At 57.9% G+C, this 23,243-nt stretch overlaps 1 protein-coding gene across 1 annotated transcript in view; it reads left to right on the top strand.

Moving 5' to 3' along the window:
• Positions 1-484: 484 nt before the first annotated feature.
• The window catches only part of LOC119113632 (ankyrin repeat and fibronectin type-III domain-containing protein 1-like), a 38,670-nt gene continuing 15,911 nt past the window's right edge, over positions 485-23,243 (top strand). Inside the window, exons 1-7 of the mRNA XM_037237919.1 lie at positions 485-909; positions 4,355-4,459; positions 7,713-7,791; positions 13,131-13,234; positions 18,620-18,634; positions 18,850-19,017; positions 22,700-22,813. Coding sequence (XP_037093814.1) covers positions 612-909; positions 4,355-4,459; positions 7,713-7,791; positions 13,131-13,234; positions 18,620-18,634; positions 18,850-19,017; positions 22,700-22,813 — 883 coding nt within the window. The 5' untranslated portion in view covers positions 485-611. The remainder of the gene's footprint in view (positions 910-4,354; positions 4,460-7,712; positions 7,792-13,130; positions 13,235-18,619; positions 18,635-18,849; positions 19,018-22,699; positions 22,814-23,243) is intronic.

Here is a 23,243-nt window from a genome sequence, read left to right as displayed (position 1 = left end):
GGTCCATGCCGCGCCTACCGTGGCCGGCCGGTGACCGGCTGCGCAGCCGGCCGCCCGAGGGTGCGCCGGGTCAGCAGGTCAAACCGCCCGAGGCGGGGCTGGGCCGACGCGCGCGGCCGCCGGACGCTCGACTGAGTCTGCGCGCCAGACCGCCGGAGGGCAGCTCGCGGCTCATCTCGCGTCTGGCCGAGCCGTTCAAGGCGCGCCTGCGACGGCAGCGCAGCCCGCCCGGCCAGGCCCGCCTGACGCGCACACAGAGTGTGACCTTGACCCCGGCCGGCGGTGGTGTGCAGCGGCGCAGCAGCTTCCAGGAGCGGCTGCGCCGCCTGGAGCGGCCCTTCGCGCGCCGCCGGCCACTGGCTGAGGAGGGCGCGGCGGGGCTGGACCAGGGCGGGGACGGTGGTGATGGCGGCGGCGGCGGCGGAGGCGGCGGAGACTGGAGAGGGGGCGCGGCGGGGCTTGGCGGGGCGCAGGAGACGGCCAAGCGACAGGGGGCAGCAGAGATACGCCGCCGGGTGCCAGTCGTCGCTTACGCCGCAGTCGCGCGCACGCCGCGTCTCATCGTCGGAAGCGGCCGTCCTGGCGACTTCTACGATGATCTCAGCAGTGACATGGGCAGCGAACATGGTGACCTTGATGATATGGGTGACTTCGTTGACCTCCGCCACGGTGTGAGTGATCTTGGTGGTCTTAGCTTCAATTTTGGCAAGCTGGACAACCTCGGCCGCGACTTAGACGGCCCCGGCGAGACGGGAGACCTCCGGACGCCGGCGGAGCGGCCCCGCACTATGTCAGACCTGCTAGAGCTGTATGCAGAGGCAGGGCCGCGGCGCACGAGCGCCAGAAGCGGCCGCTCAGGATCCTCCGAACTGTTGCCGAGCGGCCGACCGGAAGCGGAACACCGGAAACGTAGGTGGAGATACAGCTGCGGCGGCACGGCGGCGGCCGACGCCGTCGCGCCCGCCCAGGCGCCGCGAGGTCAGGGGTCAGCTATTGCGTGCCTCTCGGGTCGGGTCCGCTGTGAGGCGTTCATCGTGCGGCGCCGACGCCTCTGGCGCGGTGGCGCACGCCCGGGTGACGCTTCTCCGCAGTCTTCTGGGAACGACGTGAACCCTCGCTGAGATAGGGGTCGTTGTGTTGTGGATTGGGGACTGGGGTTGCCGCTGGTCGAGCGGAGTGGAGCGTTGATCGGGGTCCTGCCCGTCCCACCACTGCAGTCATGTTTAGGACTTGCATCTGATCTTCGGCGCTGTTTTGTTGTTGTTTTGTTTGTCCTTTTCTGTGGTCTTAATGTCCCACATTTGTGTGAACGGGATAGCCTCAGCAGTACCCAAACATCAGCAGCCGGGTGTGTTTTCGCTCCAGGATCCACGCGCACGTGGCGTCAAACTGCAGCAGTACGTGAAATCACAGCCTCGGCTGCCTTTACCCGCACATCCCCGCGCCCTGGCTCGTCGTATACCAGGCTTGGCCATATTGAGATCGCCCTCATTTTCCCCGTTATTGGACATGGCAGGCCTGTCATTAATTATGAGCGCGGCGGCGCGACGGGCTTCTGGTTGACGAGCTGACGAAGCGGGCTGAGCCGCCGCCGGCGGAAATTCGCTGCGAGCCACGTGGAAATGGCGCCTGTTTGGCCGGAACGCGTGAGCCTCCGAGCGACGCAGTGCTCTGTCCGGCACACGAGACAGGAGGCTGGGAGACGGGAGGCTGGAGGGGCGCACGATCTGAGAGCGCTGCTCGCTCGCCCGAGGCGGAGGCGGTCACGAGAGCTGCCCTCTCCGCGGGAGTGGCGCCGTGTTTGTCGCAGCCGCGCCGGCGACGCCGTTCACTGCTGGCCGCGCTGGTTTAGTGGCCGCTTGTCCCGCGGGAAATGCAGGCGGAGTTGCCGACGAGACCCCTCCCCGTGCCCTCGCTCCCCGGGGGCGGGGTGGCCAACCGCCTGCGCTGAATTCGAATGAGTGACGGTGGCCGCTGAATGGAGAACGATTCAGACTGGGCAGTTACAGATGGGGCCTTTGCTTGTTGATGCCGACGCTGCCGCCCAGGCCTCCGCGTAGCATTGGGGATGATCTCAAAGGCGCGAGGTAAACATGCCGGCGACGAACTTCGGAAACGCTCGAAGTCGCTTTACGGAATCGACTTGAGGCGAGGTCCCAGTGCAGAAAAAAAACATCTCAATTCGCGCCACAGCGAGACGGGATCCCCGGATCGGGATCCTCGTCGCCTATTTTGCCGCGAGCTCGATGCATTTTCCCAGCCTGATGCAACCGGTTTTCCAAACAAGCTGCGGCCAGGCTGAAATTCCTCATGGAGGATTCTGACCTGGCGGATATGAAGGTCCGCTATATGGCATGCTGTCTGTATGCAAGCATGACGCTGGAAACGCTACTGACGGGTTCAACCCGATGCAGACGTTTTGCGCACGTGTGGTGTCGTGCATCTCGTGCGGTGTTGTAATGGGTTGCGTGCTGGAGACGTATGCCAGTCTGTGATTATGGCGAGGTGATAGCGTGATGTTGGTTAGTGGGAAACCACGGCTCCAGCGCTGGGCAGCGTGGGGCCGCAGGGCGTCGCCCGGAATAATAGCCGGCGAGAATAGCCCCTTCAGCTGGCTCGGGCGTCATCTCACCGTGTTGTGGGGTGTATTTGAAACACCACGGGTGCGGGTAAATCATCTGTTTGACTTTCCTGTCACTTCGCTGTTTCCAGATGCAAGGTACGAGGTGAATTGTCACGAAAACATACCACATCAATCACCGGAGTATTGCTAAGCCCAGTGTTAAATCAAACGAGCCTTATGCGCACCGTATAAGCGTTCCCACCAGCGAATAACAGGTTAGGTCAACGGCTTGAACGTTTTTAATCAATGTCGCTCGTGTTGACGTGCCTGACACGTGGGCAAGCCGAGGCTGCGGCACTTCCTGCCCTTTTCAATGTTATGTGGTTCCTGGGACTCCCAACGCCTGCCAAGTGGTGACGCACAGACTCAGCACACTACCATGGGCTGCTGTTGAATGTTTTTTTATTGATAACGGTTGTAGAAGTTGAATACTTTTATTGATAGCAATCAATATGTGATGATCTGTTCGGCATTTCGTTATTCGGGCAGGGCTGGGCATGGCGCCGCCCAGCGCTATGACAAGGTCGCCGGGTGTCAGATGGGCCGTTTGTGGCCCGTCTCCCGTCGATCTATCCTGGACGGTCGGGCCGAGCAATGTGCCAGGTCCGGGACTCCAACCCAGTGCCGTGGGCTTGAGTCCAGCAGCAGTTCCTTGCTGCTGTCTCCAGACCACGGCGGCGGCAAATGTGGAGAAAGGGCCGATTCACTGGCTTCGGCTGCTTTCGTCCGTTCGTTTATTGTGTTTTGCGGTTGACCCATTGCCAGAGCATGGCCTCTTGGAAGATAACGTCCTACCGCCTTGGCATTCTCTGCGTGATGTCGCAACATGCGCTCCAATCAGTCTCCAGCGGGATCAGCGCCAAGTGGCGGCGGGACGCTGCGGCGGCGTGATTCCCATGCTGCCAATCACAATCAATGAGGTGGCCATGCGCGGTGCCGTTAGCCTACTTCGTCTGCACAGTTTGGACGGCGCGGCCCGGGTGCGACCACTCTCGCCACATTGCTATCCGGCTCGAGCTGCGCAGGAGTGACCCCGGCAGCGCGCGGCGGAGAGATCGAAGACGAGACGCAGCGGTGCCGTGCGACCCCTGTGACCCCGCTCGTAGAGCTAGGGTGACGGAAGATGACGCACGGGAAGTTGTGATGGGGCCGAGGGAGGTCCGTAGGTTGGTGGGGCCGTGGTGAGGTCACACGAGCGCGGGGGATGGGAGCCAGATTATCTTTAGGTGGTCGTCAACTAGAATATGGCTGTCTCCCCTGACGCCTAGCTGATACAGTGCAGGGAAATCGCCGAGACGGCGTGTTTTTTTCTGGTGTACGGTACACACCAGTGCTGCACCGATCAGCTCCAGATCCAAAGGCGTCGCGTCACGTGGCGTGACCAGAACAGTCACGTGACGAGAGAATGCCAACGCTCTGCCCGCCCTGGCTGACTTGGGCACGCGCAGCTGTGTCGGTAACACCTGTCTGTGACGTCGGACAGCGGGCCCAGGCGTTCGCCACTACCTCTTTGTCCCCGCGTCAGGGTATTCTGGCGATTATTGTTTTAAGAGGCCCCCTGTCAGCGCCACGAACGGCGAACGTTTCACTCGTTGTGCATTTTGTTCGTCTGTAAGGCTGGCATGACCTTCTGCCAGTTTGTACCAGTTTGTAAGTGCCAGCTGCTGCTCTTCTGAGATGCCTGGAGCGTCCGGCGCCCGTGGGCTGATATAGTTGTTATTCTGTCCGCAGGATGGCGCCAGGGGAGCATGGAGGTCCTGGTGGACGGGCTGAACATGACAAAGTCGGAACGGAAGCGGTTGGAGAAGCTCAGCAAGATCAATATCCATCTGCACGGTGCGTGGATTCTCAATGGGAACTGCCGACACGTGATCCGCCGTTCTGCTTTGCTCTGGCTGCTGGCTGGCATCAAAATATTCGTTCCGTTAGCTCAGCCAATGTGTTTCTTCCCGGTCCTATTACCTTTCCAGATTAGCATATAGAGATGTCGGGCGTTGTTATGTACAACGCACCCCGTTTTGGAGAAATGCGTTGTGGGTACGCGACGCCACGTTTGAGTTCGATTTCAAAACGAGATCTACGCGCGGCAAATGCGCATCAATTTCATTTACATCCGTCGTGATGCTTCTTGCTTGCGTTGTTTTTGTCATAAGTATACTGGCATCGAATTTTAAGGTAATCGTGAGACAAGTGCTAGCAGATTTATCCTTGTCGTATCGAGTATATTTTCTGGCACGAAGGAAATTACTGTTTCAAAACTCTAAATATTATATGGGGGTTGCGAAGTCTTGTTGCATGACTTGCCGATTTATAAGCCTTGCATTTACACTGAGCTGGACGGCCTTGTAGGCACAGTTTAGTTTTTAGCCTTCTATAAATTTCCGAACCTTTTGCTTGGATTGATTTCTTGGATCAGCATCCAAGGTAAGCAGTTCATGTTGCCTGAGCCCTGACCCCCCCCCCCCCCCCCCGATTGTAAAGCTCCGGCTCGACGGCAGAATTTTGCGGCCTACGCTTTAAGTGCCGCTACGATCGGCAACGGTTCATCAGGCTTTCTGATCTCGCCTTACCTTTAAGCTGGTCGCTGCCACCGGCTGCGGGCCATTCCAGCCAACGGCAAAAAATGAGCGCCTAAGGCGACTCGAACCCACCCCTCCACGGCCGGATGAATCGGAAGACAGGACACTTGATGTTGTCGGAACGGACATGTTGCTATTATGTTTGAATCACCACGCAGTATCGTGAACCATAGAGGCTTACGTTTGAAGTGGCCATTGGCGGAGCACTGAATTTGAGGTACGGAATGCACGTGTGCAGTACACGTGTTGAATTTTTAAATCGTGCACATTCTGCGTGGTGTGAAAATGAAAAAAATTGGTGTTGAAATAGGTTAAATCGTCAAGCATTTCGCATGTTTGCAATGGTGCGCTCAAATGATAATTGTCGTTTGGCTGTAAGATAGCAAGGTAGCAGCATGCAGCAAACCCCATCTAGAGGAGTGCAGAGCGCTAGGACAAAGGAATGCAGCGCAATTATTTCATTGAGGAAGGAATTCCCACAGAGCTCCAGTTTCATCAACCCTCCATTTGGCGTGCCATTATCTACTGTTTGGTCTAAACTAGTGCATCACTGGTAAGCGCTGACCGACGACGATCTCCAGGATTCTTGAAAATGGCGTGCTTCTGTAAGGCGAGCACGGGGGGGGGGCAGACCAAAGCAGCTTTGGCAGGGTTTGCCCGGATAGCAACTGAACGGCGCATGTGGAACTGGACTGAATCATCGGAAGGGCCGGCGTGGCAGTCAGCTGATAAACATCAATAGTCATGCGATAGACATCAATAGCCACGTCATAAACACCAATAGGCGGCGACACCAGCTACGAATCGCTGGGGCAACGGTATGACCGAAAGAGCGCACTGAGATGACTGAATAGATCCGTCGTTTTCTAACCTTCCTCCCTAACTACGAGCTTTCTGCACGGACGGTTTCATGTAGGGTACTCGGATAGCGAGCAAAGCTGGCTTTTCCGTCGCTCGTGACTTAGTTTGTGTCCACTTTCAAAACGGGGTGCGGTGCTGTGTTATTTCGCTGTGAACGCCAAGTTTCCGCTTTGCTTTGTATGCACTCAGCAGCGAGACAAAACCCTCAACTCATTTCTAGGCCTTTTAAGATTTGCGACCACTTGAGGGGTAGTGGAAATCAGGTGAACAATGAGGATGCTTCATCAAGGCATCACCATCCCAAAGCAAATCGTCAGACACTGAGCGGAAGTACGGCCTCGTCGTCTGCTCATTTTGTTACAGCTTCTGACCCGAGTTTGGTGATAAATAAATGCACAACTTCAAATACCAATTGAGAAAAGGAACACAAGATCGAGAGTCAGCATACAGAAGAAGGAGAGAAACTGTATTAGGACGAAGAAGCCAGAGCGAACTTCCGTGTTGCTAGACGAGAGTGGTCGCTGCTACACCTGCTATGCCCTGTTCTCTTCCCATTAGCATGCCCTTGATCGAAACAAGTTCGCTTACTCCGTATCATGCATTTGCATGACATACGAATACATGTGTTAAGAATCTTCATAAACTCTGGCTCAGGCTTAAGTCATATCACCATGACACTGATATAACGATGCACATACTGAATTATCTATCCTATAATGCAAGGATAACCAGTATACTAGATTGTGCTAGAACTAGAACTTTATAACCAGAAAGGTAGTTATATTGTGCTGCTGTTGACTGCTTAGTGGTGGCAACTTCAACAAATAATAGCCATTAACTGAACGATCCTGTGTCATCCACTCTATGTCTCGAGGACCAGGTCCCAACGTCCAAAAACCTTCAAAAAATAATGGAAGTCCCACCCGTTAGCATCATGCGCAATATGCTGACCCTTCCTAAAGATCAATTTCTCACCATTTCAAACCGAAAGATATATACATTTTCGTATATTTAGATTTCCATACGTTGTTTTTTTCATACGCCTCCATGTTTAAACCCCACTTTCACACCAAACCACCTGATGCACATCAGTCTTGTTTGGTTGGAGAATCTCGGATGAGCTAGTGTGGGGAGTGGACGAAGGCAGTTCAATGCCGGACCGCTGATGTTAGGATTGGTGGTGTCGTTTGACCGCCGCGGCCGGCTTGTCCATTCCCGACCCAAATACACTGACGCTGCGGTGGCTGTGTGTGACGCTGCCGATACCGTGCAGCTTTGGTTCAGCTAAGGCAACTAGCTTTTGAGACACCCTGGTGCTCTTGGTACCCGTGTGTATGTTTTTCAAATGCTTGCCTTAAGATTGGTCATCCTTACATTCCTTTTTCTGACAATATGGTTCTATGCATGAACGGAACGCATTTGTTATCGGTCTAACCCAAGCGAAGTTTACATTTTCCCTTGTGTAACAGCCCACCGTAAACAGGTCTGCATCTCAACCAGTCAGTCAGCCGCGCCTGAGGGCCGCCTTTGTATGGCGTGTCGGCGAGGCCTGGAGGTCGCCGAGACCAACCGAGCTTGACCCGGGTGTGTCGGCGAGGCCTGGAGGTCGCCAAGACCGACCGAGCCTGACCCGGGCGTGCCGTTTTCAGCGTTGTACGCGGCCGTGGAGCACAACCAGCTGGAGAAGGTGCGGGCCATCCTGAAGACGACGGACGTGGACGTCAACAGGTCAGTGGACGTGACGCGGACGTGGACGTGAAGGCCAGTGGACGTGACGTGGACGTGAACGTGAAAAGGCCTGTGCGGCGGCCGATCCTGCCAATGTGCACGGCCGCGCCACTGCGGCCGGACGCGGCAGCGCGGCGAGACGCGCCGGCTGGTGACCTGGCTCCGGGTCGGTGGGGCAGGCCTTCAGGCCATCAGGTCGCGTGATGACGGCGGTGGCAGGTGGCTGACAGGTCGAGAGCAGCCGGGCGGGTCGACCGGCGGCTGATGACGGACGGTTGGCGGGTGGTGACGGGCGGGCCGTGCAGGGCGAAGTTCGGTAGACTGACGCAACATCGGGCAGACGGAATGATGCAATGACAGTGATGTGGGTCCTGGGAATCTCCTGAGCAGGACGTTGTCTGCGCGGCGAGCCTGGGCCCGGTGATGCTGTGCTGCACCGTAAGGATTTTGCAGTTCATGTGAACTGCTGGCTCGGAATTTACCATTGTTAATATATATATTCAAATGCTGGATGCTACATAACTTTGCCGTCGACCTACTTTTCGCACAAACAAATGGCCGCTAGATGTGAATGCGAAGGTGGGTTTTAACGTGATCCATGATTGTACAGCGTGGCAAGGTGTTTGTTACTGTTCACATGGCACAAGGTCAAGTTAAGAGGTCTTACGAGGCTGACGCTCCCCGTGTGGTCAGTGTGTTGCTGTTGCAATGCATCACCGGGTTTACGCTGTCAGCAGTACGGCCACCCATCGGCCCAGCTTCCCGGGCGTATGCACAAGCTGGTTGCGACATCACTCTTGTCTGCGTGCATGGATCGGTCTTTGGCTAACGGCCGTGCTGAGGCATGGGTCTGGTTATAGGCTTTTTAATTCGCATTATGATCAGGTTAAAGCTGCTGAAGTTAAGGTGATGCTTAGTTTGGATAACTTTAAACTAAAAATGTTGAAAATCTAGTGCAACTTTTGCAGGTGCAGATTATCTCAAGGTCAACCAGGCAAAAACGTTACGCAAAAACTGGCACCCTTTTGGTCATGTAGTACTCAATGCCCGGAAAAATAGTATCGAGTTATTCGTGTTTGGTCTACGTCAGCGTGATTTCTGGCATTAACATACTTAAGTTGGACCCCAAGCTTTGCAATGTGCTCAGCGTAGCTTGCATGTACGAATCATGTTTTCTGCTACATCGTACAGAACTTTGGGCAATGGTGCGAGTTATAACGGCAATAAGTCTGGGAATCGAATGACAATGATAACGTTATAACCGAGTATGTGAATGCCAGTAGGCAGTATGAAATCACGGGTTAATATGTCAGAACATCACGAAAAGTGGCCAGAACACGCGCTTTTCGCGATGGTTGGGTTGTGCAAACAACGCACCGAAGAGCACGACACCTCTCAACAAGTTGAAGTTCTATAAGTAAGTTAGCCGGTCCACTGCAGTGGAGACTTCGCACGGCCAGTTTTGTTATCACTCTGACGTCATGCAAACATTCTATGACGCAATCAAGCGATGACGTACGGAGAAGCATATTTACTAAATAGTAAAGTTATGTTGTTTTGAGCAGTCTCTTACATTTGAAGGCATACTGATAGTTACAAGTTAGCTGATTTCTTCACATCTGACGCATGCCTCAATGCCTTCAAATGTGGAATTTTAACCGGGCTGAAATCTGAAAGAATGGTAAAGGCTCTGCCTCAAAATGTTTTCCCGTTTAACATTTGACCGAGGCGGATTCGAAGTCTCGAAAAAAAATGCTTTGGTCAACCAATGCGCTCTTCCCCGCCTTCTATCCCCTGGCCGCCGAGATACGCTGTGTAAGATGTCTCTATGGCGCAGATCGGGTGTCTGAGTGCAGTGACAATCAGCTGGGAGTTGTTTCCTGGGAGACGCGGGTCGCTGCTCCGTATATGAAGAGGCTCTGCCCGCTGTCAGCGTTCTGGGAAGCCTTGATCGAGCGTAGGCGCCAAGCGATTGGTTTGGGACATGCTGTTGCGTCTCAAGCTCGCGTGGAAGGAGGACGTTTGACAATCCCAGTGCCCTAGACGCTGGCGCATTGGCTGTGGTGATCGCGTGAGTGGCGGGGTTTGTAGGGCGGTCCAGTACAGGCTGAACGTGGTCAAAATCTGCATCCTGCTTGTCGATATGTTTGTCGTGTGCATAGGTGTAACCGCCGGGGACATGCCCTCTCCAATTTTATGAAAATGTGTTTTTCCTGTCAGATTTTGCCTTATGAAGGAATCATAAAGTTGTTTTCTTAAACATGCATTATACAGAACGCATGTTTTTCCTTCCATCCGAGGAGTGATTTTTCGGTCAGTTTGTGCTCTCCAAAGTCCAGCTCGACCCCTCCCATCCTAGGTTGTCTCCAAAGGCTAGAGAGGTGATTACAGCCATGGCTAGCAGCAGTCTCTGAGCCATGGCTGGGACCTTGCGCCCTCTTAAATGAATACGTTGCTGCCCAGGCTGTGGATGTGGTACGTAGTGTATGTCACTACCTAAGCATGTATCAAAGCGTATCGATCATTTTCCTTTGTAACCTATTTCTCTTTGGGTGATAAATACTAGGAACATTTCATAAACCCCAAAGGTGATCTTTCAGATTTGTTCGGAATTGGATCAATTTGGTTTGGATCTGTATTTTAAATTGGAATTGAAACTTGCTCAGCCATCTGAATCCTGTACTCTGATCCATTTTAAAGTGAAACTGGAAGCCAGGGTATACATGAACAGCTAAACAAAAGAGAGCGTTTGTTTATCGTAAGAATACTTAGCTGCGATCTAAACTCAAGCGTGGATTGGGGCATTAACGTGCCTTGCATGCATAATGGGCGCCGTTACCTAACTATTAAGGTGAACTTGCCGTGCGCGTGGATGAGTGCGTTCGCCTGTCCTTATTCCGCCCACCTGCTTCTTCGCGGTTTCTTGCATCCCTTCGATTCCGCACCTTGAGTATGTTGTGAGCTAGCTTATTGTCACAATAGGAGCCAGCTGGATAATCGCTGACTCCTGGTGGGCACGCTCAGCTTTACTTGTCCTGCGGTCTCTGAACATCTACCCCACCGCTTTGGGTGGCATGGACGCTGGGTTAGGTGGGCTGGACTCACAGACCGGACTCCTGAATGCGCCTGGACTCATGCCGAGTCCAAAGAACGCTTCCTCTGTTGTGGAAAGTGGGGTGGAGGACTACTTTCTCGTGGTGTTGTTTTATTTTATTTCAAAATGTGATAAGCAGCATGATAGCGCAACAAATACATAAATATGACAACATAGAGATAACAAGGATTGACGAATAGTCATAAGACTCAAATCTGCTGTTTGGTAAAAGGTCGCTTTTTCAGAAGAACCGATAGCCTCACAGTTACGCTTCATTCACGCGCAGAGTTTGCTGCTTCGGGATGACGCAGACGACGCCAGCGGCCCGCTCGGTCTGTCACGAGCGCGGCGGCCCCTGGCTGACTCGCGAGAGGTCAGCCGGCGGCAGCAGCCTACGCGCGTTGGCTGAGGCACGCGAGCGTCACGTGACCCTGCCCCTGTTCGCCCCCGGCCGTCACGTGACCGTCCGGGCCGGTGAGCAGGCTCCGGGCCCGCGGGTCCGCCGTTGGCCGCGGGGCGGAGTCCGCCGTGCAGCACGTCTGGCGCCGGCCGAGGCGCCATGGGAACCGTCCGAGGGGCGGCGCGGGTTGGCTGCTCTCTGTGCCGACACCAGCTGGCGTCGCGTCAGAGTGGGCCAGCAGTTCCCGGTAGTGGCGAAGTTCCGTCGTTGCCATGTCGGACACGGGTCCGCTTCCTACCGCCTCTGGCGTGGCGCCGGCCGCCGGTACGGCCGTGATCAGGGCGCGGTTCCTTGTTTAGTGAAGAGTTCCATCCCCGTCTCCGTCCAGAACTTGGGCTCCAGCTCGTTGCCTAATATGGAGAAGACAGTGGACCAAATCCGTTAAAAACCCGTTTGTTGGCGTGTTTTTCGGGGCGGGCTGCGCGATGTTTTACTGCTCAACTCCTTCCTGTCCCCTCTCCTTTTGCGAAACTGCGTCCCTGACTGCTGAAATTTGTCGGCTCGAGTTTGAGCCGTCTCTGAATTTGACGACGGAGACGGCTGGCGGCAGCCGTCTCCGAGTTTGACGACGGAGACGGCTTCCGGCAGACGACTCCGGCGTTTGAGTCGTCTCCGGGAGAGCCGGCCGCCTCGACCGGTTGGCGCAGAAGCCGGGCTGGGAGCAGCGCGCTAGGAAGGCGGCGAATCGGAGCGCTTCCGGCGCAGATACGGCTGCGGAGCGCGCCGATGGCGTCACTGGAGTGGGGGGCACGTGCGTGGGTGAAGGCGTCCGGTGTGAGCGCGGCAGATGTCGGCCGGCTGCAGCGCTGATGTCGACGCCCTGATTGGGATTGGATTGGAGCGGAGCTGGTGACGACTTATCCTCTCGTGTAGTGAGTGCAGCGGTTTACATTGGGAGCATCACTTATGGTGTTTCGGGTGACATACTGTGTTGAGCTGCCTGATCGTTTGCTATTTGCGTTATCAATTTTTCGAGATCATTCGCCGTTGGCGTATGAGAATGACCTCGCTTTCGGGCGGCGCGAAGGAAGTGTGCCGGATGCTGCTTGTGTGCATTTTTTTGTGAACGGGTAGATGCCATTTAACCTGACTTCTGCTAGTGCGCAGTGTTAAGCTAGTGCGTAACTAGTGTCGCCTGACGGCACGGCCGGAGATCTGTCGTGTTCGTGTGGCGGCGCATCCGCCGGCCACGTCATTGGCTGGCTTGCTTCTCTTAGCACTGCTAAGGCTGGACCTAGAGCCAACACGTTGAGACCCGAAAGACAGTGAACCATGCCTGGCCAGGACGAACCCGGAGGAAAGTCTGGCACATGACTTAGCATTTTACACGGATTTTTAGCATTTTTGCATTGATTTAGGTGCTGCTACGTTCTAAATATGGCAACGCGGCAAAAGTTTTTCTTTCGTTTCCGTTGGAGAGAAACGAACGCCTTTATTGACTGTTTGATTCCGAACTGCATTTTAAGAGCATCATTAAAAGTTTAAAAGGTTAGCAAAACTTGCTTCGTATTGTCGGATGTTGACTTCGACTGGTCGGACCAGAACTTTTGCATCAAAATGACATTGTCCGACTGAAAGCTGTTTTCGTCGGCGTCCTTCAGGCGAACTCGCTGTTGCTGCAGTGATTTAGCGAGCGTTTCTCAGCCTGTCTCGCTTGCCCGCTGGCTGGCGGACTCCACCAGTAGCAGGCGGGTCGGGTGGCGCCTCACTGCCGCCGTCTGGCGAGGCTCTGCCCGCCAGTTGCCATGGCGACTGACGCCACGCTAACCGCCGCCATGGTTGCAGCGTCAACGGCGACGGCTTCTCCCTGCTGGACATCGCCGTCATGACCAACAACCAGGCGATCGCCCGTCTCCTGCTCACCTGCGGCGCCAGGGAGAGCTCGCAGTGTGAGTACCGGTGCGCAGGCTCGTGCGACAGATCTCCCGCCCGCCGCTGCTCTGTCGGTGTCAGCTGTGAGCGTGTCGCGGGGTGACCCCGCCGTCGTGCGCCGTCAATCCTGATGACGAACGCTTGCAGACGTTTGACACAAGTGTAAAGATGGACGCTATTTTCGAATGTCCATGCAAGTGGCGAGGTCAAAGTTCGATGTGAGTGTCAAGCGCAACCCCTTGCACAATGTCCACCGTTGTCTGCCAAGCCGAGTTGTATGTGGCGCGTGGCGGATAGCGTCGGCCAGCGACGCACGCAAAATCACGCGTGGCGGTGGGGCGAGATCTCCGAGTCGTGTCAAGAGCAGCTGTTGGCTCACGCTGTGGTCGCCCTCGCGGTGCGTTGCCCTCCTCGTGCTGCCGGCGCCCGGCGCGAGGCATATCTCGCGTGGCTGTGTGTTGAAGCAAATCCTCCGCGCTCCGGCTACCCAGCTAACCATGCAAAGGGTTAGCTGGGTAGCAAAGGGTTGGGCCTGATCAGCAATCGGATCCGCTGACGTCAGTCGGTCGTGAGGTCTTGAACTTGTCAACAGTGCTGGGGATGTCCTCGGCGCTAGGGGGGGGGGGGGGCTGATGCTGTTTGCAGGCAAGAGTGACGCTCGCTCCGAGCCGTGCCAGCTGCAGATTGTTTCTACGTGCTCTCTGGCACCAAAATCGAAGTGCCGACTTCAGGGGCGTACGCAGCATTTCATTATGTAGGGGGAGGCAATTAAAAGTTATCACCGAAAGCCGAGTTTAGCGCGCAGTCACACGCAACTCTTGCCTGTAAAGCAACGTCTCATGATCGCATCGCATCACAGCATCGCATCGCATGACAGCATCACACCGCATCACAGCATCGCATCGCAGCATCACATGGTATCACATCATCGCATCGCATCGCATCGCATCTTCTCGATCTTACTTGATGTGTCAATCTCCAATTTAAATGACCAACCATTTGTCTCGCACATGACGCATGCCTCAAATTTGGCGCGGTGGCGCGTGCCCCGGGAGCTGCCGTGCCTTCACGACCCTGACCAAAAGACCAAATGATGCAGCGGCTCTCCTTACGAGCTGCAGGCTTTAGCCGCAGGTCGCCGCCGCGACAGTGCATGGCACGGTCGGGTTTGCGCGTGTTGTCTAGTCGTGGGGCGCAGCGGCGCCGTCTGACGGCAAGCTCCGGCCACGTGCCGGCTCTGCGGGCGGCGGATCAGTTCGCTTGGCCGGCTCGGCGGATATCGCTTCAGAGCTGGCTTGCAGCGGCCTCGCCCGCTCTGTGCCGAGCTGGTGTGTTTGGTCCCAGCGCATGGTCACGCTGTGCGGCAACCCGTCGCACGGATGCCCTACTCCGCTCGCCGCTCATTGGGAGCCGTCGCTCCTCTACACGCGCCCCACTGCAGGTCGTCATGGCTGTGTGCACGCCGCGCGTCGGCACTTAGTCGAAGGCCCTGCGCACGTCCAGTGAGACTAGCGCCACTGGATGGGAGCTAGGCAGCGTGAGATTAAACCAGGGACGCCGCCAGGGCTTGCAGAAGGGCTGGGTCCGGAGGTCGGTGAGAAGGCATCACGCCGATTGTGAACTTTCTGTCGGGAGTACTGTATTTTGCTGCGTGGTGAAAGGAACAAGTGCGGATCGGATGGGAGACCAACCACCACCCCTTGGCTACGCCCCTGGAATGGACGCTGCAGGCTCGGTGCAGCTCCCACCGGACGAAGACCCGTTACGAGCCAAGCTGGTGCACGGCAGGCTCCCCGGCGCCGGCCTGACCTGACCCTGTATTATTGATGCGGATTCCCGAGGTCGATCAATCCCGTCCGACCGCTGTAGCGGCGCGACTTTGGTGCCGTCGGGGCGCGCCAGAGCCGTAGTCGCTGCCGATAGGCGTTGCATGCGTGGGCACCTCGGAGGGATAAATCATTATCGATCCACTGTTCGTGACATCGCAACTAGAGAGCAAACTGCAGCCTGAGCGAATGTTTCTGAAAGTGTAACGATTTTGGGAGTCTGAAGCTGCGTCGATGCCCTCGTCCAGAGAAATCGAAGGTGACTTTGCAGGATCTCAGACGCCTTTGCCAGAGCAGACCACAGCATGATCCCTGCAAAGTGTATTGGATTCTGTTGTTGAAAGGCCACCGCCGCCGCCTTTCCACACCGACATTCAACCGGGGCTGCCGTGTCCGTCGGCGCCAGATGGCCGCTCGTAAAGATTTTCTCGGGACAAAACCTGCGGTGGCGTTCGTAAAAACCGCGGCCGAGCTCCCCGAGTGCCGTGCCGGCCGCCAGCGCGCCACCAACCGCCTGCGCTGTCCAACTCGATAAGAGGTCCGAGCTGTTTGAGTTCCAGACGGGTGTTGTGCCGATGCGGGGCCGGTCGCATGCGCCGACGCTGGTTCTCAGGGCAGTGGGGTTGTTGTTGGGGGGAGGGGAGTTGAGTCTGGCGCGCGGCCGGGACTGCAGACAGGAGCATACGCTGACAGGTGCTGGATGTCTGGGCGGCGGGATGTCTCGGTTTGGGGGTTGTGTCCGACCGGGGTGACCGGCTCCAACGTAGGAGACCCTGGTTTGTTTCCCGGCTGGTGTTCTCGCTGGGCGATAGCATGGCGGCTACAGTCGCTGGGCTCATTCACAAAACGGTGCGCGATGATCTGACCTGACCTGACCTAACCTGACCCGGAGTGTTTCGCGATCCGTTCTTCTAGGTGTTATCCGAACCCTTCCCTTGCCTGTCACGTCTCCCCTGGCTCTACCCGCGCCTGGGCTGGATCATGTTCACTGCTGCCGCGACTGGCGTTGGTTATCGGGCGTGTTTACGAGTCGCGCTGCCGAATCAGCTGTGTGCCGCTGACAGTCGTCAGCTGGGCGTCGGCTCCAGCCAGCCAGACATCAGCACCAGCTGACCCGGCCCGTGGGTACGGCCGGGTGTGCCCGCTGGCTTCTTAACCAGCTGCACTAGCCGTCTGGCGCCGCGCCGCCGTGTTGCGTCGCTGATGACGAGGCCATCACCACAGGTGGCACCTGCTGAGGAAGCCGATGGGAGATGTGGAAGTAAAGTTGTTCTGGGGAGACGGACGCTGCCACGGCATACCGCCGTGCTGCATGTTCACACCCATGGCCGGGATCACCGGGGAGGGAGGGGGGGGGGGGGGCTACGAACGATGACGCTGGCCGAGAGAAGCCCGAACGGGAATGCGGGGATGTCGAACGAGTTTTGGACGGGAGTTTCGTCACCGCCTGGGGTTATCGTAGACGAGCGGTATACCGACTGCGAGGTGATGGAGGGAGGGAAGGAGGGAGGGAGGGAGGGAGGGAGGGAGGGAGAGGGAGAGGGAGAGGGAGAGGGAGAGGGAGAGGGAGAGGGAGAGGGAGAGGGAGAGAGAGAGAGAGAGAGAGAGAGAGAGAGAGAGAGAGAGAGAGAGAGAGAGAGAGAGAGAGAGAGAGAGAGCCACCGCCATCTCAGAGCCGAGGACGGACATTTCTCTACCGTGGTTTCAAGTGTCCACCATGCTCTTTTGTGCTGCAAGAGCTTTTGGCGCTTACTTGTCCCAGCTCGTCTCCAATCTAAGATAGGGTCACGCCGGCGCGTGCCGCGTGTCCCCTGCCTCACGTCGAGGGCGGGGTCAGAGGCGGTGGCGGGCGCGTGACGCGGCGGGTCGTGCCACGCACGGTCACGCGCGCCGGGAGGCGTTGCATGACGGCAGTGGGCGGTGCGGACGCCGGCGGTGACGTGTCGGGTAGTGGGAAGGGGCAGATCGACCGGTCACGCGACGCTCGGCAGCTGGCGAGCTTCGCTAACCAACAGGCGGTGACCCCAGGAGCCGCTCCTCCCCCTTCTCCCCCCCCCCCCCAACCCCGGCCCTGGCTATCCGCCACAGTAAGATGGGTAGGGGGGTGGGATTTGTTACTACAGGCGTGAAGCGGGCCCACGCTGCCTTCTCGTCGCCACCGGAAACGGATGGTACTGTAGCTTGACGTAGATCACGGCAGGGGCCCAGGTAAAGGAGTGGCCTAGGTTTCAGGTCATCTCTTTAGCAACGGGTTTCCCGTTTTACACATTAGATGCCTCTGGGCAGATTGTTAGAAGCCAGTGTTACGTGTGCTCGTTGAACTTCGGGCCCCTCCCCTAAGAAAATTCCTGGCTGCGCCCTTGTATCGCGCCGCCAGAGCGTATGTTTGTCGATTGCAACGCCGGTGACTGGTCGCAGTGGGCTGGGACCCACGCCGTCTGGTCAGGGGGACCGTGTCAGGCGTCCGGTCAGGAGAGCGCCGCTGAGGCGCGAACGCCGCAGAGTCGCACCCGTCCGCCGCTCCGGGACGCACGCGCCCGGTCAGGTCACGTGACGTCGCCGCTCGCGGCCTGGCCGGGGCGCAAGGTGAAGTTGGTCTGCTGTCGCGGCGCGTTGCCATGACAGCCGAACGCTGTTGACGCTGGGATCGGGATCGTGCGGCGGCCAGAAGCGCGCCCAGGCAGCTGGAGAGAGGAGGCTGGGCGGGCTGGACGCGAGGTGTCGGAATAGACGATTGCGGCGGCAGTCGCAACGGAACTGCGTCGATACCGGCGCAGTACCCTGTATTACGCCCAACTCGCATGATAGCTCAAGCACCCCAATCTTGGCTAAAACCACAACGTCGGGGTGAAGACCGCCCGGCCGCCCCGCCCGCCGTCGACGCGGACTTGCTCCGGCCCGTGCTCGCCGATCGTGTCTGTTGCGCGAGCGGGAGCCGCCCGATGGGATATGGTAATGTGATGGGACTCGTCCATCCTTGGCTCGTTTACAAATGACACTGGTGTCGAGAGGGGCTCACGGCCAGCGCTGCCCGAGTCCGTACGAGCGACAGCATCTCTCGCGCGGATTTGTTAGATCGCAGACCTTTCGCTTAACCCCGTTTCTTCGTCTGTCTGATCAGAGGCAAATTAAGCTGCCTCTGGGAAGACAGCGGCAATAAAAACAACTTCGTTCCGATTCCTTTGTTTCTGGCAATTAGCTTGTTGCCAAGTTTGATCAGAAACATACTGGATTGCATAATCAATAAGCGAGAAATTACTGGACCATGTATAATTCACCTCGCTCGTCTTTAGGCCACTTTTTGGCCTTGGTTTTTTCAGCAGCATCCGTCTTGCTTGAAAAATGCATGCCTTTGGCTTTTCTTATGGTTTCAGCATTCTCTGCCGGACATACCGATGTTCCATCCTCTTCTCAAGTTCCAGCGCTCTCTCGGTGCCCCCTCGGCGCCCCGTGTTTGGGCGCCTTCTCGGCGCCCCGTGTTCTGGTCCCCCCCCCCTTCCCCTTCTCCCGGCGCCCGGTATGCCGGCGCCTGTCCCACCTGCCGCGTCTGAATGCCCACTCCGTCATCTGTTGCAGTCCTCTCGGCGCCCCGTGTTCTGGTCCCCCCCCCCCTTCCCCTTCTCCCGGCGCCCGGTATGCCGGCGCCTGTCCCACCCGCCGCGTCTGAATGCCCACTCCGTCATCTGTTGCAGTCCTCTCGGCGCCCCGTGTTCTGGTCCCCCCCCCTTCCCCTTCTCCCGGCGCCCGGTATGCCGGCGCCTGTCCCACCCGCCGCGTCTGAATGCCCACTCCGTCATCTGTTGCAGTCCTCTCGCAGGAGCTGGTGCGGAAGGCCCAGAAGAGGGTCGACACGCTCGCCAGCTATCTCACCACCGCCAACGGCGGCTACACCAAGGAGAGTGAGAAGCAGAAGGCGCTCTGGGAGCGCCGCCTCAAGCTGCTCAACCGCATGAAGGTCGGCTTCGACCAAACACGTGAGTGCAGGGGCGTCAGGAGGACCTGGAGGTCGGTGACCGCAGCCTGGTTTGATGTCGCTCTCGCTGATGTGCCGCGAGCACGGCGTTGTGGTGATGGTGACAGTACGTGATGGTATGATGACAGTATGCTTTGAGCGCGGTATGCTCATGGTCACTGGTGGCTGGTGGCCTGGAGCTGGTGACTGGATCACTGCCGGCTATCAAAAACACGCGCGTGTTATCTCGCACTCGCCCCATATTTTGCGTGGCGCCTGCCCGGCCGCTGAACGTTTCTGTGTTCTGCGTCACACGCCGCTTTTTAGTGTTTCGCGCTCACTAATATTTACGCCGAGGGAAATTATTTCGCCCCGCTGGCACTCGCAGCTGCTTGCTGTAAACAGGCCCGTAAACAGCAGTTCAGGGCTGATTGAATGTGCTCCCTGGACAGCGATGGATATTACCGAGGCTGCTGGGGGAAACGCTTTGAAACGGTTATGTCAGAGTCCTGAGGGGGCATAATGGAATAAACGCGGCAATTCGGCAATCAATAAACGGGAACTCTTGTGCGCTTCCACGGGCTGGTGAAAAATAAAAACGGCCGGCAGCCTGCACCAGACTGCACCCGATCTCCTCCTGACTGCCAGCCGCCGTCCGTCTCAAACGAGGGCGATAGAGCCTGCGGTACACCACAACTGCCAAATTTCTCCTCGTAATGGGACATGCGCTGCGTGCGGATGTATCCAAACAGCACGCTGCTGCACTGCACACGTCAGATGGAACCTCGCCTGGCCCAGCTGACTGACGGATGTCCGCCCGCCGTGTCGGCGCCAGGCGCGCCGGCGTCACAGGACCTCCGTGCGCCCGTGCGCCCCTCCGCCGGCGTCACGGGACCCGTGTGTCCGCGCTCCTCTCCGCCGACGTCACGGGACCCGTGTGTCCGCGCTCCTCTCCGCCGACGTCCCGGGACCCGTGTGTCCGCGCTCCTTTCCGCCGACGTCACGGGACCCGTGCGTCCGCGCTCCTCTCCGCCGACGTCACGGGACCCGTGCGTCCGTGCGCCCCTCCGCCGGCGTCACGGGACCCGTGCGTCCGTGCGCCCCTCCGCCGGCGTCACGGGACCCGTGCGTCCGTGCGCCCCTCCGCCGACGTCACGGGACCCGTGTGTCCGTGCGGCCCTCCGCCGGCGTCACGGGACCCGTGCTCTGGTGCTCCTTTCCGCCGACGTCACGGGACCCGTGCGCTGGTGCTCCTCTCCGTCGACGTCACGGGACCCGTGCGCTGGTGCTCCTCTCGGCCGGCGGCGCGTGCGGCTCACCTCACGCGCCGCGCGTTAGGTCTGCCGCCGGCCTGCAGCGTCGGCCGCGCTCAGGCTGGCACTGTGCCCGGGAGCAGGCAGCCCCGAGAGGGCGCCGTCGCTCGAGCGGCCCCGAGAGGGGGCCACTTGTGCTGGCCGGTGAGGGCGCCGTCGCTCGAGCGGCCCCGAGAGGACGCCACTTGTGCTGGCCGGTGAGGGCGCCGTCGCTCGAGCGGCCCCGAGAGGACGCCACTTGTGCTGGCCGGTGAGGGCGCCAGAGGGCGTCAGTTGGACGTCGCCCGCGCGGCTGTCTCCGGGGCTGTTGTTTCCTTTGTTTTTGTTTGCCGTTGTTCGTCGTTTTTCCTCCCACGTCGCCTTGCCGTTGCTTCAAATAAGAGGGGTGATAGTTATGTGATGACTTTTGACGCATTTGGCCGCCGCCTCATAAGTTGCACCTCGCCTCAATGTTCACATGACACAGTTCGCTGGCACAGTGTCGGTTAGAGACCACGTTTCAAATGTTTCATGCGCATTGTAGTGAAATGTGGGTGTACATCTGTTTGAACCGCGGCCCAGATTTTTGGGCCGCGGCTGCGCTCTTTTGGAAATGGTCCCATCGGAGGTAGCCCTTGTCTGCAAAATCGTGGCACGACTTTAAGTAAGTACATGATCTCCTGTGGCTTTCGTGATTTTCCCGAAAAGCAGAACGTGTTGTCGATTGACTTCGTTTTGCATAAAGTGAGTATAAAAGATAAAGGGTCAAGGCTTTAGTTAGACGTTCTGTTGAAAGTTTTATCATCTGTTTTTTTGCATTTGGCATGAAAATAATGGGTAAAATAATATAATAAAGCGCAAAAGGGTAAATAAAGGGCTGTAGTTAGACGTTCGGTAGAAAGTCTTACCATATTTTATTTTACATTTCTGTTGTAAAATGGAACGAATGTTCATTTCCGCCATCAAAAGGGATTTGTTCACTTGACTGAGGGAAGGGACGCTGTAAATATTATCAGTTAGCATTGTTGCGTGTTGTTTATAAACAGACACGCGACTTGGCCATGCACTCAGGCTTGTTTTTCTGCAACGTGTCTAGCGTTATCAAAATGCTACTTTTTCACGTGATTTGCCAGTCAAAGAAGGCGACATTTTGGGTTTGTTTGACGGCTATTGGATATCAGCTCAGTCCGATTTGGCCGCATATTCCCACATGGCCCACTGTACATCGTTCTTGCGAAAAGGTACGTCTTCGGCTGCATGGCTTGCTCATCCTGACGTTGGACTAGGTGGAGACCCCTGGCAGCGTTCCGATTCTCTGTGGTCTGGTGTATCATGCTGCTGGGTGGTCCGGTCCGAGATGGCCCGGTGCGCTGGGATGTGGTCCCCCGTGATGTGTTCTGTTGTGATCTGTTCTTGTGTGGTGTTACCTGGTTATATGTGGTCTGATCTGACCCGTTGGTCTGGTAGTCGTGCCCGTTATAATCTGGTGTGTTGTGCCCCGATATGGTCTGATGCTTATAGTCGAGACCCCTGTGTTGTGGCGTGGTCTGGAATGATCTGGGCTGATTTTGTCAGGACCGTTCTGCTGATAACCTTCCACCTGTTTTGCCTTGATGTTATGCCTTGCCTATGTCACGCCTATGTTACGCCTTATGCCCCTCATGCCTATGCCTTGATGTTATGCCTTGATGCCTTGATAGTGCGTGTGGCGCTGGCGCTGGTGTGGTCTGGTCTGTCGTGACCTGGCCTGGTTCCGCTGGGGTGTCGCGACCTGTGCCTCCTCCGCCCGGTCAGCGGTGGTCGGTCGGTGTCGTGGCCTGTGCCGCCGCCGCCCGGTCAGGGACGATCGGTCGGTGTCCGCCGCCCGGTCAGGGACGATCGGTCGGTGTCGCGGCCCGTGCCGCCGCCGCCGGTCAGGGGTGGTCGGTCGGTTGTCGCGGCCTGTGCGCCGCCGCCCGTAGGGGTGGTCGGTCGGGTCGCGGCCCGTGCCGCCGTCGCCGGTCAGGGCGATCGCGTCGGTGTCGTGGCCCGTGCCGCGCCCGGTCAGGGGGCGATCGGTCGGTCGTCGCGGCCCGTGCCGCCGCCGCCCGGTCAGGGGCGATCGGTCGTGTTGTCGCGGCCCGTGCCGCCGCAGCCCGGTCAGGGGTGGTCGGTCGGTGTCGCGGCCCGTGCCGCCGCCGCCCGGTCAGGGGCGATCGGTCGGTGTCGCGGCCCGTGCCGCCGCCGCCCGGTCAGGGGTGGTCGGTCGGTGTCGCGGCCCGTGCCGCCGCCGCCCGGTCAGGGGCGATCGGTCGGCGTCGCGGCCCGTGCCGCCGCCGCCCGGTCAGGGGCGATCGGTCGGTGTCGCGGCCCGTGCCGTCGCCCGGTCAGGGGCGATCGGTCGGTGACGCGGCCTGTCGGTCTGCTCGGCAGGTCCGCCGGAGCCACCGGGCCGCGTGACGGCCGAAGTCACCGGACCGCAGGAGGCGCGCCTCAGGCTGGAGGAGCCCGACTGCCAGCACCAGGCCATCTGCACCAAGTACAAAGGTCAGTGGCGGCCCGCCGGCCCGCCTGCGACCGACCGGCAGACTGGCGGCCATCGCGCGAGTCTGCCGGTCGCCGTCACAGACCGGCAGACTGGCGGCCGTCGCCGTTGCTGGTCGGTAGACTGGCGGCTGTCGCTGTCACAGACCGGTAGACTGGCGGCTGTCGCCGTCGCCAGTTTTATGGTGATGCGCGCACTTCATCCGAGTGGCATATGGACGAAACTGTGCTGAATTGATGCGGACCAAATGGGGTTTTGCTCCTGTTTCAGGCTATTTCGGTCTTTTGTCCTGATGAACTTTTAACTCGCGCAGTAACGGCAATCGAATGATTGGGACCAATGATTAGCTAGCGTAGTGGATCAGACCATTTTGCACGCTCCCAGAGGGGCTGTGGCGGACTCGCGCAGGGTATCGATTCCATATACGCCGAT

This window comes from Pollicipes pollicipes, unplaced genomic scaffold, assembly GCF_011947565.3.
Source record: "Pollicipes pollicipes isolate AB1234 unplaced genomic scaffold, Ppol_2.1 Scaffold_7262;HRSCAF=8765_pilon_pilon_pilon, whole genome shotgun sequence".
Taxonomy (NCBI): domain Eukaryota; kingdom Metazoa; phylum Arthropoda; class Thecostraca; order Pollicipedomorpha; family Pollicipedidae; genus Pollicipes; species Pollicipes pollicipes.
This window is presented reverse-complemented; position numbering and strand designations above follow the sequence as displayed.